Source organism: Scatophagus argus, chromosome 17 (genome assembly GCF_020382885.2).
Source record: "Scatophagus argus isolate fScaArg1 chromosome 17, fScaArg1.pri, whole genome shotgun sequence".
NCBI lineage: Eukaryota > Metazoa > Chordata > Actinopteri > Scatophagidae > Scatophagus > Scatophagus argus.
This window is the reverse complement of record NC_058509.1, coordinates 303,575-320,391: the sequence shown is the minus strand read 5'-3', so window position 1 is coordinate 320,391 and position 16,817 is coordinate 303,575. Positions and strand designations below refer to the sequence as shown.

General features: G+C 44.7%; 2 protein-coding genes and 1 long non-coding RNA gene across 5 annotated transcripts in view; 1 reads left to right on the top strand and 2 right to left on the bottom strand.

Moving 5' to 3' along the window:
- Positions 1 to 14,828, bottom strand: part of npr1a (natriuretic peptide receptor 1a) — a 26,267-nt gene extending 11,439 nt beyond the window's left edge. The window contains exons 1-8 of one of the 2 annotated variants that reach the window (XM_046417178.1): positions 14,539 to 14,828; positions 10,157 to 10,928; positions 6,271 to 6,461; positions 5,931 to 6,044; positions 5,622 to 5,787; positions 1,045 to 1,139; positions 691 to 826; positions 483 to 567 (exon numbers count right to left, since the gene is read on the bottom strand). In XM_046417178.1, the coding sequence (XP_046273134.1) occupies positions 483 to 567; positions 691 to 826; positions 1,045 to 1,139; positions 5,622 to 5,787; positions 5,931 to 6,044; positions 6,271 to 6,461; positions 10,157 to 10,871 (1,502 nt within the window). In that variant the 5' untranslated portion in view covers positions 10,872 to 10,928; positions 14,539 to 14,828. The remainder of the gene's footprint in view (positions 1 to 482; positions 568 to 690; positions 827 to 1,044; positions 1,140 to 5,621; positions 5,788 to 5,930; positions 6,045 to 6,270; positions 6,462 to 10,156; positions 10,929 to 14,538) is intronic. The other variant, XM_046417177.1, reaches the window with a different exon arrangement.
- The window catches only part of LOC124074339 (zinc finger protein 184-like), a 155,998-nt gene that overhangs the window by 69,823 nt on the left and 69,358 nt on the right, over positions 1 to 16,817 (bottom strand). The window lies entirely within an intron of this gene.
- On the top strand, positions 14,676 to 16,817 carry LOC124074379. The gene is made up of 3 exons (XR_006845843.1): positions 14,676 to 14,770; positions 15,819 to 15,951; positions 16,641 to 16,817. It is a non-coding gene; the product is annotated as an uncharacterized LOC124074379 (long non-coding RNA).

Sequence of the window (16,817 nt, the reverse complement as noted above, 5' to 3'; positions counted from 1 at the left end):
AAGAGTCCCCCCTTCAAACTGTGAGCCAATCAGAGTGAAGATGAGCTCGTTATCACAGCCACATGCTGTTCAACAGAGAGGAGATGGAGGGACAAAAACAGTCTGAGTCCACGTTATTCCTCTCTTCATTCACACATCCATCCTTCATCCCTTCATCGCTTCGACCTCAATGTGATCTCTCTATTATGACAGACAGAGAGAGAGACAGACAGAGACAGAGAGACACAGCGAGAGAGAGAGAGAGAGACAGAGACAGAGAGAGATGGAGACAGACAAAGACAGAGAGGTGCTGTGAGAGCTCAAACCACCACAGTGTGTGTGTGTGTGTGTGTGTGCTCTGGAATGTCTATCTTTGTGAAGACATTTGTGGAAGTGTGGACTTTCTGGTCAGTCATCATTCTGAGTCGGACTTGTCAATGAGGCTCCTCGCAATTGAAGTACAGAAGAACAAACGTTTGTGTGTGTGTGTTTGTGTGTCTCACCTGTAGCTGAAGACAGTCACTGTAACGATGATGACAAAGAGGAAGCAGATCACTATGGCAACCATCTGATGCATCGTAACAGTACCTGAAGAGCAGAGTTTACTGCAGCTGTGACGACCAATCAGGGACATCTTCGTCAAATGGCTGCTCAGGCAAGGTTAGGACGGTGTGTGTGCATGCGTGTGTGTGTGTGTGTGCACGCACGTACGTGCGAGGCAGGCTGGTTTGTCGTTCTTGAAGCCACACTCTGGGACGTCCACAGGTGGAGAGCCACCAGGCCACTGGAAGCTCCGCCCACTCTGCATGACCAGCTGTTTCACGCTGCTGTTATACACACACACCACCTGCACCCCCCCCACACACACACACAAGTCAAGTCAGAGAGACCATCCCTCGCAGCAGAACCCTCACACATCCTAACACTCACTTTTCAGCAGTGACCAACAATGAAGACTTTATAAACTTTACCAGCTTTTCTTTGCTTGTAATTTGACAGCTCTTGGAGTGTTTAATCTCCCAGGTGTGTGACTTTGTGGTTATGACATCACAAAAGGTGTTTTACCTGAAACTGTCCAGACTCAATGTCTGTCATGTCCCACACAGCAAAGTCCATCTGTCTGTCCCCAAACTCGTCCATCTCCAGTGAACCCATCACTCCTGCAGACAAAACTGCCTCTGTTAGTGTGTGAGTGAGTGTGTGTGTGTGCCTGTCTTGTTAAATGGTCTCACTTTGATATGGATGTTGTAAAAGCATGTTAGAGTTTTGTCGACTGAAACCGTCCAGAGCCTGGCTGATTTAGCTGTTGGCTTGTTGTCGGACTCAGACTGAATCTTTTCTCCTCGGGTGCAGCAAAGCTTCGTCTCACAGCCACCCAATTAGACAAACAAACCTGCTGTTGTCAACAGGCTGAGATCTCCAGCCTGTGGAGCCTCACAGTGCACCAAATCAATTCAAAGAATCAATCAAAACAAACCATCAAACCATTTTCCTCATTTTTGTTGCTTGCACAGACTGACAGTTTGTGTTTCTGCTGTTAGCTGGTGAAGAAAGTTGGTCTCCCTGTGGACTGAAAGTGTTCATGCTGACAATGCTAACATGCTTATGTTAGCAGGGGTGATGTTTGCAAGCTTTATAGTTTGAGTTTAGCACATTAGCATGCTAACATTAGCTAATTATCACAAAACACAAAGTGCAGCTGAGGCTGATGGGATGTCATTAACTCTGCAGGTCATAGACCAAAGTACTGGACACATCCATCCATCCATCCATCCATTAATCCATCCATCCATCCACCCCCCTCTGACGCACATGCCCTGTGATTGATGGCTGCCGACTGTGTTTCAGTGTGTGTTTGTGTGTGTGTGCAGCACAATTTAATCTACAGCAGACAGCAGCAGTCTGTTTTATCAGCTCCATCAACAGTCCTGTCGTCCTCTCATGTTGTTTCTCCTCCCTCCATCATCTCCTCTTACTCCATTTGGATAATTCAATCTCTTCCTCCTACAAACACCAGTAAACAGGCAGAACCCGTCCAATTAGTCCCAGTTTGTCCCAGTTCGTACCAGTTTGGACTGACTACAAAGTGATAACCATCAGACCTGCTGTACTAATGACAAAGCAGAGATAAAATAAGGTTATTAATTCACACATTCACAGCCAGTGAGTTTGACCTGCTGTCCTTCCTGTATTTAGCTGCCATGTTGCTTTCAGTCTGGATTAAGTGTTTATAAAACTGTTTATGTTTATTTTTAACATGACAGCTGCATATTGTATAGCTTTTATGATTAATCATTATAATTATTATTGCTATTTATCAGCTGCAGTCTCAGCAGTATAAAACAGCAGTAGATCAGGACCAAGAATAAAAAGGGGAAATGATTTTCTTCACCAAACTGGGTGCATGTAGGTTACCATGGCAACAAACCACAACAAGATGCAGTCTGTGCTGCTTCACTCGGTGACACTGTTAACAAACGGCTGAGAATCTGCATCACTCAGCGCTGATTTTAATCTGAAACTCTGAACATAACTCCCTGTGGACCAGGTTACCATGGAGACCTGTCCAGGTGACAGAGAGTCTCCTTCATCATAGCTCACTAACACAACACAAACTGACCCCCTCTGGGGGACTCTGGGGTTTGTTTTTGCTGACTCGTCACTCTACATTGACCTTTGACCCAGCCAGGATGGTGACATCAGTTTCCTGCAGGAAACAAAGCATTGACACGAGGTCACACGGTCCGAGTCACAGATGGGGGAAATCGTCCAGTCGATTCACACTGGTTTCTCACAGTTTTTGTGTTTGAACGTTTGTTCGTTAAAACACTCATACTGACATAAACAAAACGCTGAAATGAATAAGTCAGGAATGAATTTTTACTTTGAATACACCTCTGTGGTTTTGAAAAGCCAACCAGTTCATTTTCAGATGGTTCAAAATCAGCTGCTGTCATCGAGCTGGTCACTGGGAGCACCGTGGTCATCAGACTAATGAAAGACTGAGGTCAGATTACTCTGAAGAGCTGACTGATCAATAAATAGTGAAATACTGGAGGTCTGCTGGCGGTCAGTGAGTGAAGACAAAGCAGTCTGAGTCATGTGACCTGACTGTCATTCTTCTGTGTGAAAACATAAACACATAGTACATATAAGTGCTTTTATGTTCTGAAACATGATTAGAAATGATGAACACACACACAACATTACACTGGCATCTTAAACATGAATGATTTACCTTATGGGGACATGATGTCCTCATAAGGAAGGTGAGTCCACTCAATGTCAGTAAACACAACTGAGCACACACACACCTGCGGTCTGATGTGTGCGTCTGATCACATTAGTCAGTCGTCACCAGCTGAGTCCTGCAGTAAGCGTGTCACTTCCTGTGGTTGTTTGTTTTCCACACCTGGAACTCCTGCTGCTCATCTGAATTTATTTATATCCAAATAATAAATGATATTTTTTACTGTCTCATTATGAAGAGAAGAATGACATAAAATGGGGGACATTTTGTCCTTGTTTAAGAGCAGAGAGGTGACGGGTGGTGAGGGGGGACAACATACACCTGAACCTTTTCAGTCGTTTACTTTCTATCCTGTCTTGTCTGTTTTGTTCTGTCCTTTTATAGTGTGTTCTATTTGTCCCATTCTGTCCTCTTTTGTCTTTGCACCAAATGTCTGAGAGACCACGACCACATGACCAGCGTCCCTTACCCTGAGACCTGCAGGACGTCCCTGTCCTGTCCTCCCTCAAGCTGATTTACAGCTTCAGTCTGCATCTCTGTGTTTCTCTGTCCACATGATGAAAAGTCTTGTCTGTTTGTCTTAAATGGTTCACAAACTAAAACAACATCCAGTTATTTTCTTAATGTTTGAAACAACATGTGATGCTGACATTTTTATGGTCAATAACCTTCAGTTAAATTGCTGTGTTGATGGATCTCTCTTTATTTTTCTTTCTTTCTTTGGTTTTGAAACACTGAAATGTTTCCTGAAATGCCAGCTGAGATCTGATTGGTGGAGCCAAACAGTCTGAGAAGATGAAATCGGGGGACTGAGTGAGAAAGCAGTCCCTAATAAAAGACCCTACGCTGCAGAGAGAACCTCCCCGCGGGGAACCTCCACGTGCTGAGGATCCTTTTCCTGAAAGTTTCACTGGCAGATGAGTGATGACTTCCTGTCTCTTCCTGTTCTGAGAACAATAACGAGGTCCAGCTTCGCAGACAACACGTCGTACATCAGATCAGTGCTGCCATTTTTTAACAAAACGTCCAGACAGGGAGGACACAGACACAGACAGGGAGGACACAGACAGACCCACCCAAGTGACGTGCACACACACACAGCAAACCCGGGGCAGTGGGCGACCGCGTGCAGCGCCCGGGGAGCAGTGGGGGTTAGGTACCTTGCTCAAGGGTACCTCAGCCATGGACACCGGGACGGGGAATCGAACCAGCGATCCACCGGTTACGAGTCCGACACCCTAACCGCTGATCCACGACTGCCCATGACTGAGAGGACACAGACACAGACAGGGAAGACACAGACAGAGAGGACACAGACACAGACAGGGAGGACACATACAGGACTTTATCCATCATTTAATTTGATTGCAGTTGAGATGTGAGGAGATTTTGTCAAAAACGGCCCTAAAATATTCTGTTCATTCTCAACTTAAAGCAGCAGTCAGACTGACACAAAGTTTGCATGTTAAGAATCGTTTCATGTGGATGATTTCTGGTTCAGGTTTAACTGAACACCAGTTACAAACCAGCTTCTCTCCACTCACAGCTCCACCAGTCAATCAGGTCGCTCAATCCATTGCGTAATGAGCCCGCACTGACCAATCAGGAGCCTCGCACCTCTGTGACGTCGCTATGGGAACCCGAGTCATCATTTTCATCATTAAACTCCCTCACACACACACGTTCTCACAGCTGTTAGCATCTTAGCATGTGCATCGGCCGGCTGTGACTATGGGAACACGAGGACAGGACGTCTGGGACCCAAACCACCAACAGGACAGGAAAACCACACCAAGCTCTCTGATTGGCCATTCGGTTAGCTGAAACTCGACTTCTCTGAGCTGCACGGTGAGATAACATCAGATTTACACTGTGTGAGCAGCAGTTTTTATCTCTGACGGTTTTATCTTCTTTCTTTCTTTCTTTCTTTCCACCCATGTGGTCATTAATTGTTGAAATCAAACACCAAAAAGAAAAGAAAATGCAACACACATCAAACACAAAACAAGCAACAGAAACAGCACAACACAGGTGGCATCCAAAAATAAACAGAAACAACAACATCTGCTTCAGTGACTGAAACAAACTGTCAACTATCAGCTCTTTATATGTTTATACATTTACACACTTACGTTTGTTTGCACATGTTAATATGTTGTCTCTGAATGTTTTCAGTCCCCATCAAACTCTTAGTGTTTTTTTTTGCTGCAGCTGCCAGAATATTTCTGCTCTTTGTGGTTTTATAATGAATAATATTATTTTTAATCCTGGCTGTTCTCATGCAGCTCTGTGCTGTGATTGGTCGAAAACACTAAGCTGAATGTTCCCACACAAGTCCAAAATATGTTCAATGGTGGACGCGTGAGAAAATACTACAAACATCTGTCCTCACCTGGGAAGGTCCTGTTCCACATCCTCCTGGTGACCACATCTCCTTTGGGCCTCTGGACCCGTCCCAGGCCTGCTCCTGGCACTGCTCTCTGCTCGCTCAGGGTCTCGTTCAGAGCCTGAGAGTAGATCATCACTCCGTCGTGGAAACCTCCAGCTATCAGGTTAAACTGACACACAGAGACATCAGATAGTCTTCGTCGGTTCCACGTTACTGTCAGAAACAACACGTTAGTCCCCCTCCAAATACTGTCTGAACGCAATCTGAGTTCATCTATCAGTAAATCATTTAGGACTGAAGAGCTTCTGGTACCAGAGAGTCTGAGAGGGTGAAGTTGAACATTTTCTTCGCATCCATCTTCAGAGTTTCAACAAACTGAAGATACTCTGGATTCTGAGGCTCCAGGTAGGTCAGCACCTTCACACTCTGACAGACAAGACGGACAGACAGGACAGATAGACAGACAGAGAACACAGGACAGAGCAGACAGACCGGACAAGCAGACAGACAGACAAGTACAGACATAGATGATAGTTTAGGGAAGTCAGGGAACCTTTCTTCAGTTTTATTTTGACTCCTTTATTTGTGTGAATGAGACAGAGCTGCTCTCTTTAGTTTAAAGAAAATAAACCATGAGAAAGTAAAGACTCACCCTGAAGGCATGACGGGCAGCTTCGTCGTCCTGGTCTCCCCTGAACCATGGCCTGACGGGGCCCCTATTCCCCAAACCCTCAGCAAAAACATCAATGAAAAAGAAGACATAGTCCTCCAGCTGTACCCCCTCCATCCAGAACTGGACCATCAGAGTCCTGAAGATGTCCCAGGGACAGCACAGATAAACAACTGCAGGAGGACAAATAAGCTGTCACTTTCATGTCAGAAGAAGGAGAAAGGGAGGATGGAAAGATGATAACTAAGAGTCAGATTGATTAAAAAAAAAGGACGTCCTCCAGCACATGTAGTACTGGACGCACCCCCTCAACAACAACATATATGCTACTTCTTCCTCCATCAATACATCCATGATGTTGCAAATGTAAAGCTCCACCATGACCAGGCACATCCCCTTGTATATGTATAATATATCACTATTTTTCGTTATTTTATTCTCTTTTCTTGTGTATGTCTGCTGCACCAGATGCCAAAACAAATTCCTCGTAGGTGGAACCTACCTGGCAACAAAAGTTTTTCTGATTCTGATGAATATAAGATACAAGATATGCTTATTTGTCACACACACACAATCATACATGGTACAATGCGCAGTGGAATTTTCTTTGTCCCTGCTACCAAAAATAGGTAAGTAAAATAGAACGAGTAAAATTAAATATTATAGAATAGAAACCTTATAATAAAAAGAATAAAAAGATTTACATCTAGTGCAGGTGGGAGTCGGATTGCCCAGATTAACGCTCAATATCTAACGTTCATACGTCTACTGATAATCTATTCAGACATCTATTAACAGAGGAAGATAACCATGGGATGAAGGAGAAAAAAGGGGGACATATCTGGTATCCGGTTTCTTCTTCAGCGGTTAAATGTCCCTCACTGATGACATCATCACTCAGCTCCTCAGTCAGCATGGTTATGAGCTGTGGCTGAGCGGGCTCAACAAAAACACATTTCAGTATGCTGTATGCTCATTTCTGCTGTTCTGCCGTTCTGGCTGTAGGATCAGGATCACACAGATTATGTTTGACCTGTTATTTCACAGCATGGTTTTATGTGTGTGAATGAGTAACTCAGGGGTGATCTGGGACTGTTAAACAAGGTCAAACTTCCAGTTTTATAACTGCTGTAGATGTTTGAGCTCATCTGAGCTCCTTTCTGTCCTGTTGGCATCAGATTCTGTCAGATCCTCGTGAGTTTGCAGCCATGGAGCTCCAAAAGGTTCACTGAAGGAGAATTTTCTCAATATATAAGATGCATAAAATTGAAATGCTGAGGGAAATTTGTACTTCAACGTAAATATACTTGACACAACAACAGAATAAATCAGCTATGTTTATAATGTATCTACTATTATCTTCTCTATTCTAACCCTAACCCTATCCTTGTACTGTTAGACCTTAGTGCTACATTTGGCACCACTGACCATTCCATCTTATTAACAGATTGGAACACCTAATTGGCATTAAAGGAACTGCATTAAGCTGGTTTCACTCTTATTTATCAGATCGATCTCAATTTGTTCATGTTAATGATGCGTCGTCCACACTCACAAAGGTTAGTCACAGAGTTCCCCAAGGTTCTGTCCTTGGGCCAATATTATTCACCCTTTATATGCTCCCCATCGGTGATATTATTAGGAAACACTCCATACATTTTCATTGTTATGCAGATGACACACAATTGTACTTTTCAATGAAACCAGATGAAACTGAAGAAAAAAAAGATACTGAAAAATTAGTCCATGCATTCATTACCTTCAGACTGCATTACTGTAACTCCCTGTTATCAGGTTGTCCCAGTAAGTCCCTAAAGACTCTCCAGCTAATCCAGAATGCCACAGCACGTGTACTGACAAAAACTCATTTTAGAGATCATATTTTTCCTGTACTGGCTTCTCTGCACTGGCTGCCTGTAAAATTTAGAATAGATTTTAAAATACTCCTCCTCAGGCACCATTCTATCTCAAAGAGCTCATAGTACCTTATTATCCAACCAGAACTCTATGCTCCCAGGATGCAGGGTTACTTGTGGTTCCTAGAGTCAGCAAAATGAACCAGAACCAGAACCTTTAGTTATCAAGCTCCTCTGCTATGGAACCATCTTCCGGTTTTGGTCCAGGAGGCGGACACCCTCTCCACATTTAAGAGTAGACTAAAAACCTTGCTTTTTGATAAAGCTTATAGTTAGGACTGGCCTAGGCCGGCCCCTAGTTATGCTGCTATAGACTTAGACTGATCTCCCATGACGCACTGAGCTTCTCTCTCCTCCTCTAACTCTTCTTCTGCACACATTTATGTCCCATTAATGCATATCACTAACCCAACTTCTTCCCTGGAGTCCTTGTGCTTTCTGGTCTCTCAGGTTCTCATGGATCGTGGTTGGACCTCCTGCTGTGGTCCTGCTCGAAACTCACTGTGATTACTACTGTTTAGTCATAATTTATTTTAATTCTCTTACTACTCTGCTGAGGCTGCTACAATTATTACTGTTACTAATACTGCTATCATAATCACCATAGTACCTCCTGTATACTTCATTGTCATTATCTACAGTTTCAATACTTCTGGTATTATTACTGCTGCTATGCATCTCTGCTTGTGTGCTCCTTCTCTCACGCCCCCCCCCCCCCCCCCCCCCCCCCGTCTCTGTGTCTCTGTGTCTCTCTGTGTCTCTCTCTCTCTCTCTCTCTCTCCCTCTCTCTCCCTCTCTTTCTCAACCCAACCGGTCAAGGCAGATGGCCGCCCATCTTGAGCCGGGGTCTGCTCCGAGGTTTCTGCCTTCTAAAAGGCAGTTTTTCCTCTCCACTGTCGCCAAGTGCTGCTCAAGGGGGAATGTTGGGCTCTCTCTATTTGCAATTTAATTAAAGAGTTTGGTCTAGACCTGCTCAAATTGGAAAGTGTCATGAGATAACTTTTTTTGTGATTTGGCCCTATATAAAGAAACTGAATTGAATTGAATCCAAGTATTCCCTAAAACACAATGTGGACTCACAAAAAATAATCCCTGTCATTTATCATCCCTCCACCTCTCGCTGTGTGTGCTGGTGTTTGTACCTGCTCGGATGTTTGTGCACAGCTGTGTGGCCCTCAGCCTATAGCAGCGCGACGTCAGGATTCTATAAAACGTAGTGAGCGGGTTACATTAGCGTGTTTCTCCTCTCTGCTCTGTTTGTTATAAAGAGTTGCAGAAGTGTGTGTCTGTTTGGCTGCTTTATTGTCGCTAACGCCTAACTAATACTTATAACTAACTTTTACTTTAGTAAAATATCTGAGTCTTCTTCCACCACTGGTTATTGGTCAGAAAGACCATAAAAATGAAATGTTTATGAAGAATATACAACATACAGTATATGTGGTATATGACCACCTGAGAACATGCCTCAGAACCAGGAGAAGGAGAAACAGAGTCAGGTTTATGCTCTGCTCTAAATACCAGTTACTGATTATTCACAGGTGTGTATACACACACACACACACACACACAGATCAGTCACTAACTACTGAAGCAAAAAATCAAATAATAATCAACCATCATTTAACAAGGGGAGCAGAAGGTGAAAGAAAGGATGATGGAGGAAGGGAAAGGAATAAGGAAGGATGGAACAAAAAAAGCACAAGAGTTAGAGGAAATGAAAACCTCAAACCAACTGAACCACTGAAAGGAAGGTAGGAAAAAAGGAGGGAGGACAGAATGGGAAAAGAAGAATCAAATAAACTAAGACATAAAGTGAAAGCAGTTGAAGCGTCTGACCTCGACTGTTCTTGCTGACTACTGAGCAGCGAGGTAAGCAATGGAGGAAGGAGAGAAGTAAAAGAAGAAGAGTCAAATAGAACCGGACAGTAAAAGTAGGTGAAGTGTCTGACCTCTGCCATTGTCGCGGACCTCCTGGACCATCAGCTTGTAGTTGATGTTGTCGCCTTCAATGACGTGGTCGCGGATGGTGATGTTGTGCATACCAAGCATCGTGTAGAGCCCCTCAATGGCAAAGTAACACGGCCGGTCGTCATTGGCATCCTTGTTGTCACTGAAAATGAGCATGGCGTGCTGCCTCCAGCCGAATGTCTCCTGGATCCTCAATCCGAACTCGCCCAGCTTCTTGTGGGTGGGGCCTGTGTTGGTGACTGCCGCATAGCGCTCAAAGCCAATGGCGCGGGCGCCAGCGGTCACCATGGGTACATCCCAGTGTGTGGTGAAGCGTGCGACAGGTGAGGAGGAGTAGTCGCAGCCAGGGCCAATGAAAGCCCAGGGATCGTGGGTTAGCTTAAGGTCAACCGCAACCAGTGGTGCCATGGAGTCTGAGCAGAAGCCGTCACGGTTCTCTGAGCTGCCGTGGACTAGCTTTAGCTTCAGGCCTGGAAGCAGCCACGGGTCTGAGTTCACGCGCCGCACTGCCTGGTGGAGCGCTGGTGCCACACGAGGCCACGCCCATGCATAGTCTGTGTTAGTCAGAGGCAATATGGCTGCTAGAGTCACCTCCTGAGGATCCACCGTGGTGTTGTTAGCAGAGACAGAGGACTCAACCAACTGGACGAGGAAGAAGAGGAGAAGCAGTAATGGATGTGGCGACCAGGAGAGCATGACGATGAGTGGTCTAAGAGCCTGTCAGACAAGCTGCAGGGAACAAAAAAACAGCACCTTAATAAAGGACAAAACAGAATCTGAATCAAACTTTCAAAATCAAATTTTTCCTTCTTTTTGCTTGCAAATTTAATAATGCACTCCCTTCAGGAGCTGCTGGGATTTCTGGGAACTCAGCCAGTGTTTCTATGTGGGCTCCATAACCTAGTGGCCTGTAGCTCCCCAGGGGCCCACATGTGCCACAATTTGGCACTTAAGGCCTTGACGGGGATATTACTCAGTTAAACATATAGGCAGAGTATGAATTATGCTAAGTGTTTGCCAAAGAACTAAATGACAAAACTGGCATGAGATGTTTGGGGATGAACAGATCTTAACTGTTCTGTAGAGTCAGTGAACCCATCGTGATCCCTGAAACGATGTGTTTCATTCTCAGTTGGAGTTGTGAAAACAAAGAGTTAAATTTATTGATAGGAAATTTACATTCTACAAGTCAACACGACACACACATTGGATTTCAAACACTAATATGTTTTAAACATAATACGACAGAGTTTAGGCAAAGACAGAATGTATACTGAAAGAATGAAGTGACATCCATCATGGACAACACCTCTCACCCTCTGCATCAGACAGTGGAGGCTCTGAGCAGCTCCTTCAGCAGCAGACTGCTACACCCTCAGTGTAGGAAGGAGCTACAGCAGCTCCTTCATTCCCACTGCAGTTAGACTGTACAGCTCAACAGTCTGGTCCTGTTTTCCTCCCTTATGAGGACTGGCATATGGCTGTATATTGTACTGTGTTTACTTGAAAATTCTTTGTATTTTTGAAACTGTTTTGCATACTTTTTGCTTTCTGCACTCTTTCCTGTTCTTGTGAGCTGCCATGACAAGTGAATTTCCCTGCAGTGGGATCAGTAAAGTTCTTATCTTTTCTTAAAAAATACTTAATCAGTAACAACTTTTGGTGGGTTGTCAATTTGTGACAGAAAACGACAAAAAAACAGAATTTTTTCATATTTGAAAAGCTGTAAATGTTTGGTATGTAAAAACTAATTATACAAAAGTATGAACTGATGATTGTCAGTTAATCAATTAACTTGAGGTGCAAAACATCTATAACCTCAGTGTTGAGGCAGTTTTATCTGTCAGCGTGACAGACAGCTTTAATATGGAGGGAGCAACACTGAGGCAGACATACTAAACACACTGTGTGTGTGTGTGTGTGTGTGTCAGATCTGACAGTCTCAGCCCTCTTGTGTGTTGATGATCATGCTGACTCTCAGATAACAGGAGCATCTTTGAATGCATGAAAGTCTCAATGAGCAACAATTTCAGCTGTTTTGGCCTGTGACTCCATTTAAAGTGAAGCTGCTAATGCTAAGCTAATGAAGCTTCACATTAAGAGTCTAATGTTGACATCATTCTCTGATCTGACAGATTTCAGAGTCTTCAGGACATTAAAATCTTAAATCACCTTCCAGAAAATCAGAAGACATAAAGTATATCATACAATTTTAGACATGTGAGTACAGAAAAAAATGGACACATGGATTTGTCTAAATGCTGTTTTACAGCCTTTTCTCACTCTGGGGGAGAAATACTGAAGCTTTTATTTGTTGGCTGAAAAGCATTTAAATATGCCCAAACTCTGGACTGAACCACCGTGAGTAAGTTTCTGTCCTCACAGTTACAGCTAATGAAAACTTTATGTTCACTAAACACGAACAGGAGCTGAGCTTCAGGAAACACTTGGCAGCAGAGAAACTGTGTGTGTGTGTGTGTGTGTTGTAATGTGTGTGAGCCATTGTTCTCCTGCAGCCTTCAGTCTTATGTAAGTGTTACGAAACAGCAGCAGAGACAATCAAGAACATACAGACAACATATAAAACATGCGTGTTGTGAGCACAGAAACTGTCAGAAGGTTTCAGCCTCCAACCTTCACACAGCTGGGGACCAGCAGCAGTCAGACACCAGTATGATGGACTGGGACTCAGTGTATAACATCAAGTGATTTTTAGAAAGTGATAAATTCAACCTGCAGTAATGTGAGATAAAGTGACGCCTCCGCTGATGCCGGGTCAGTTCAGTGTGTTCACAGTCTGTTTGTCAGGTTACGTCTTTGTACTCGCTGAACAGATCTGAGACAAGTCATTAAACACACAGTGTGGAGTTCCTGCCACAAGGGGGCTCCCAATCAAATCCAAACCAAAGACATGATCCAATGACATAACGTAGCGAGGGATGATGGGAGTTGTTGTCTTCATTATTTCAGTCAGTCTAACGTGATGTTCCCAGATGAGTTTAGTGTTTTTAAATTTTTATTTCCGTTATGTTTAATCATGACTTCCTCCCTCCTCCTGCTACATTAGCTTGAATAAAACAACAGATTTCTCTGGTTTGAAATACATTGGAGACATTTTGGATAATGGAAGCACACAACTGAACTGAATCTGTGCCAAAGGTCTGGTGGTTTTTAGACAGTTTCCCATATTGTCTTTTTAAGAATTACTGTTTTAAAATGTATGTTAAAATCTGATGAGTTTATTATCCGCCTGTTGTCAGTTTCACACATTTTGTCTTCCAATGTGAGATCAGTTTTTACTGAACGAAGTATTGATAACAGCAAAACACCATAAAGGTGTTCTTCAGGATTCCACTTTGGTTTTGTTAAGGTTTCTTTTTGTTGTATGAAGTTATATGCAGATGACACTCTCACGCTACAGAAGCTCAAACCCCATCTCTGGTTTAACTAACGAGCGAATTTCGCCGCTGTGGGATCAATAACGTTCTTCTTATCTTATCTTATGACTGACGATGACACATCTCTATGTAAAGCTGATAACTGATAATATTTGGGTTTATCGATTGACTTCCAACTCACCAATCATCAAAATATGTCTCAGGGTTTTTATTTCAATATAAATTTGAGTAACTACAACTTTTTATTTTATTTTATCTCAAATGGTTGATTTAATTATTTGATTTCTCTGTAGTCTTCTTTAATGTTCCATATCAGATCTGAATCAGGTCCAACTGGTCACTTTGGAGGGTCCGGTGTTTGACCCGTCCGACCACCTCCAGGCCCCCCTCTCTGTCATACTGCTGCGGCAGACAGAAACGACGCCAACAGGCTGAAAGCTTTTAGCAGGAAGGTTACAGCGATACCACACAATAATTCATACTGTGTTTATCATCCTGCTGCAGGACTTCGTGGTGTTTAACGCTGACTACACAACTGGACATCTCACCTCTAAAATAATATTCAGTATCCCGACTGCACACGTCTGCCTGCGCTCTCGGCTCAGCAGACATGCGTTTACAGAGCACTGAAAAGCACCACATTACTGCTGTGCTTTTATTCATGTTAATACTACTGCATAGCACTGTGTTACAGCTGTGTGGGGTGTGTAATAATACACACTGTGTGTACCGAAGAGGGCAACACACACCAGAGTTAATTCACTCATTTTTAACACATGCGCGTTCAAACACAAACAAGAGGAACATGAACTAAAGTCCATCTGCTCAGCCCGACGGGAAGGTGATCACTGATTACTGATCTTATTGATCTGAAGTGTTCGGTCGTCTGTGACCGCAGACTGTGGCTGATCGGAGATCAGCTGTCCGCTCCTCTCTGCCTCCACTTTAACGAGTATTCTGCTTACCTGCTTCAGTCCGCCGCTTCCTGCAGCTTCATGCTCACACCAGAAGAAGAACAACAAGAACAAGAAGAAAGGAGCGCGGACGTTTCCACAGCAACAAACCAAAAGAAGTCAGACACACACACACACACACACACACACACACACCGGAGTCCGTTTCACCGTCACGCCAGAGACTCGAGCCCCGCTGCTGTTTCCGGTTCACTACAGTCCGAACAAACGCGCAAACGTCCCGGTAATGTTCCGGCTCCGCAGACTGTCCACACAGAGCGAGTCAGCGAGACAGAGAGAGAGAGTCAGAGGGAGAGAGAGAGACAGACCAACAGAGGGAGAGAGACAGAGAGAGAGAGAGGGGGGGGGGAGAGAGAGGCAGAGGGAGAGAGAGAGACAGACAGACAGAGGGAGAGAGACAGAGAGAGAGAGAGAGAGAGGGGGAGAGAGAGGCAGAGGGAGAGAGAGAGAGAGAGAGAGAGAGTCAGAGGGAGAGAGAGAGAGAGACAGACAGAGGGAGAGAGACAGAGAGAGAGAGAGAGGGGGGGGGGGAGAGAGAGGCAGAGGGAGAGAGAGAGAGAGAGAGAGGCAGAGGGAGAGAGAGAGACAGACAGACAGAGGGAGAGAGACAGAGAGAGAGAGAGAGAGAGGCAGAGGGAGAGAGACAGAGAGTGAGAGACAGAGAGAGAGAGACAGACACAGAGAGAGAGAGAGACAGACAGAGGGAGAAAGAGACAGAGAGAGAGAGAGAGGGGGGGGGGGGAGAGGCAGAGAGAGAGAGAGAGAGAGAGAGACAGACAGACAGAGGGAGAGAGACAGAGAGAGAGAGAGGCAGAGGGAGAGAGACAGAGAGAGAGAGACAGACAGAGGGAGAAAGAGACAGAGAGAGAGAGAGAGAGGGGGAGAGAGAGGCAGAGGGAGAGAGAGAGAGAGAGAGAGAGAGTCAGAGGGAGAGAGAGAGAGAGACAGAAAGAGAGAGAGTCAGAGGGAGAGAGAGACAGACAGGCAGAGGGGGGGCTGACTGTTTGTCTTCTCTGTGAGTTTGTGGAGGGAGCCCACATTACCTGATCAGGTGTGTGTGTATCAAGCATGAACAGGGACTCTGCTTGTTTATTGATTACTGATGAGTGCTGAGCGGACACAGCAGCACACTGACGATGACCTGAGTCCCTCCACAGCAGGGTTCTTCTCTTCTCTTCTGCCCGCAGCAGAGTTAATCAGGCTGAACTTTAAAGGGACAGTTCACCGTAAAATCAAAAACATGTTTTTCGTGTTCTATTCTTTGTTTCCAGATGCGAGGTGATGCGGAAAGAAAATAGTTTCTGCATGAAGCGGCTGACAGCGAGGGCTGTGGATCTTCTCGAGTTCTGCTGAGAGAAGAGGCCGACGCCTCCAGAACCTTCAGGTGGATCAACAGAACCACAGGTCAGATGGCGCCCCCTGCTGGCTCAGGCCTCTAACTGCACACTAAGGACCAACACACGACTCAGGTACCATGTGAAGCAACTGTACTTCAGTTCTCTGTTCCGTGTACTGCATTACGAGCTCATCATGTTACTGCATCATGAGTAGTAATACTGCAGTAATTTAACGCTGTGATAAGTTCAGTTCAGCTCTGAGGCCGGCAGGACAGCAGCCACAGAGACGCTGTAATGCAGTACCAGTACTTATGAGTACTCTGAGTGAGTTTTCCTGTGCTGGGAAGTACTTACAGTTCACCTCTCTTCATGACCTGAAAATGTTTGTGATTCAAACTAACCTCACAGAGTGTTTGTTAACCTCAGAGCCAATGAGAAGGCTGCAGGAAGTTTTCAACATCGTTTCTGACTTTACACCAGCGGTGTGTGTGTGTGTGTGTGTGTGTTGTTCATAAAGTTAATGAACAACACACACACACACACACACACACGACCCTCTCAATGTGTGAGTGTTTTAACAGGATGCACCCGGTGGACCAGGAAACATCTCACACACACACACACACACACTTGTGCACATACACACCGTACCTCTTCCTGGAAATGATCGCCTCCCACACACACACACGCACACACACACACTCCCCTGTTAATGAGAACACTTATTTGTTCTTGCATTTTTCTCCTGTCTGGCAGTAACTGTGACACTTGAACGCACCGTGCAGACACCAGCTGAGCGCCATCATGGCCGAAAGTCACAGGAAATGAGCCGACAGTGTGTTCTCTGAACAACATGAACAAACAAACTACAGAAGCTGGACAGCCAATCGGCTGCTGCGAACAGCCAGCACAGCAGCAGGTGCGAAGCCGGAC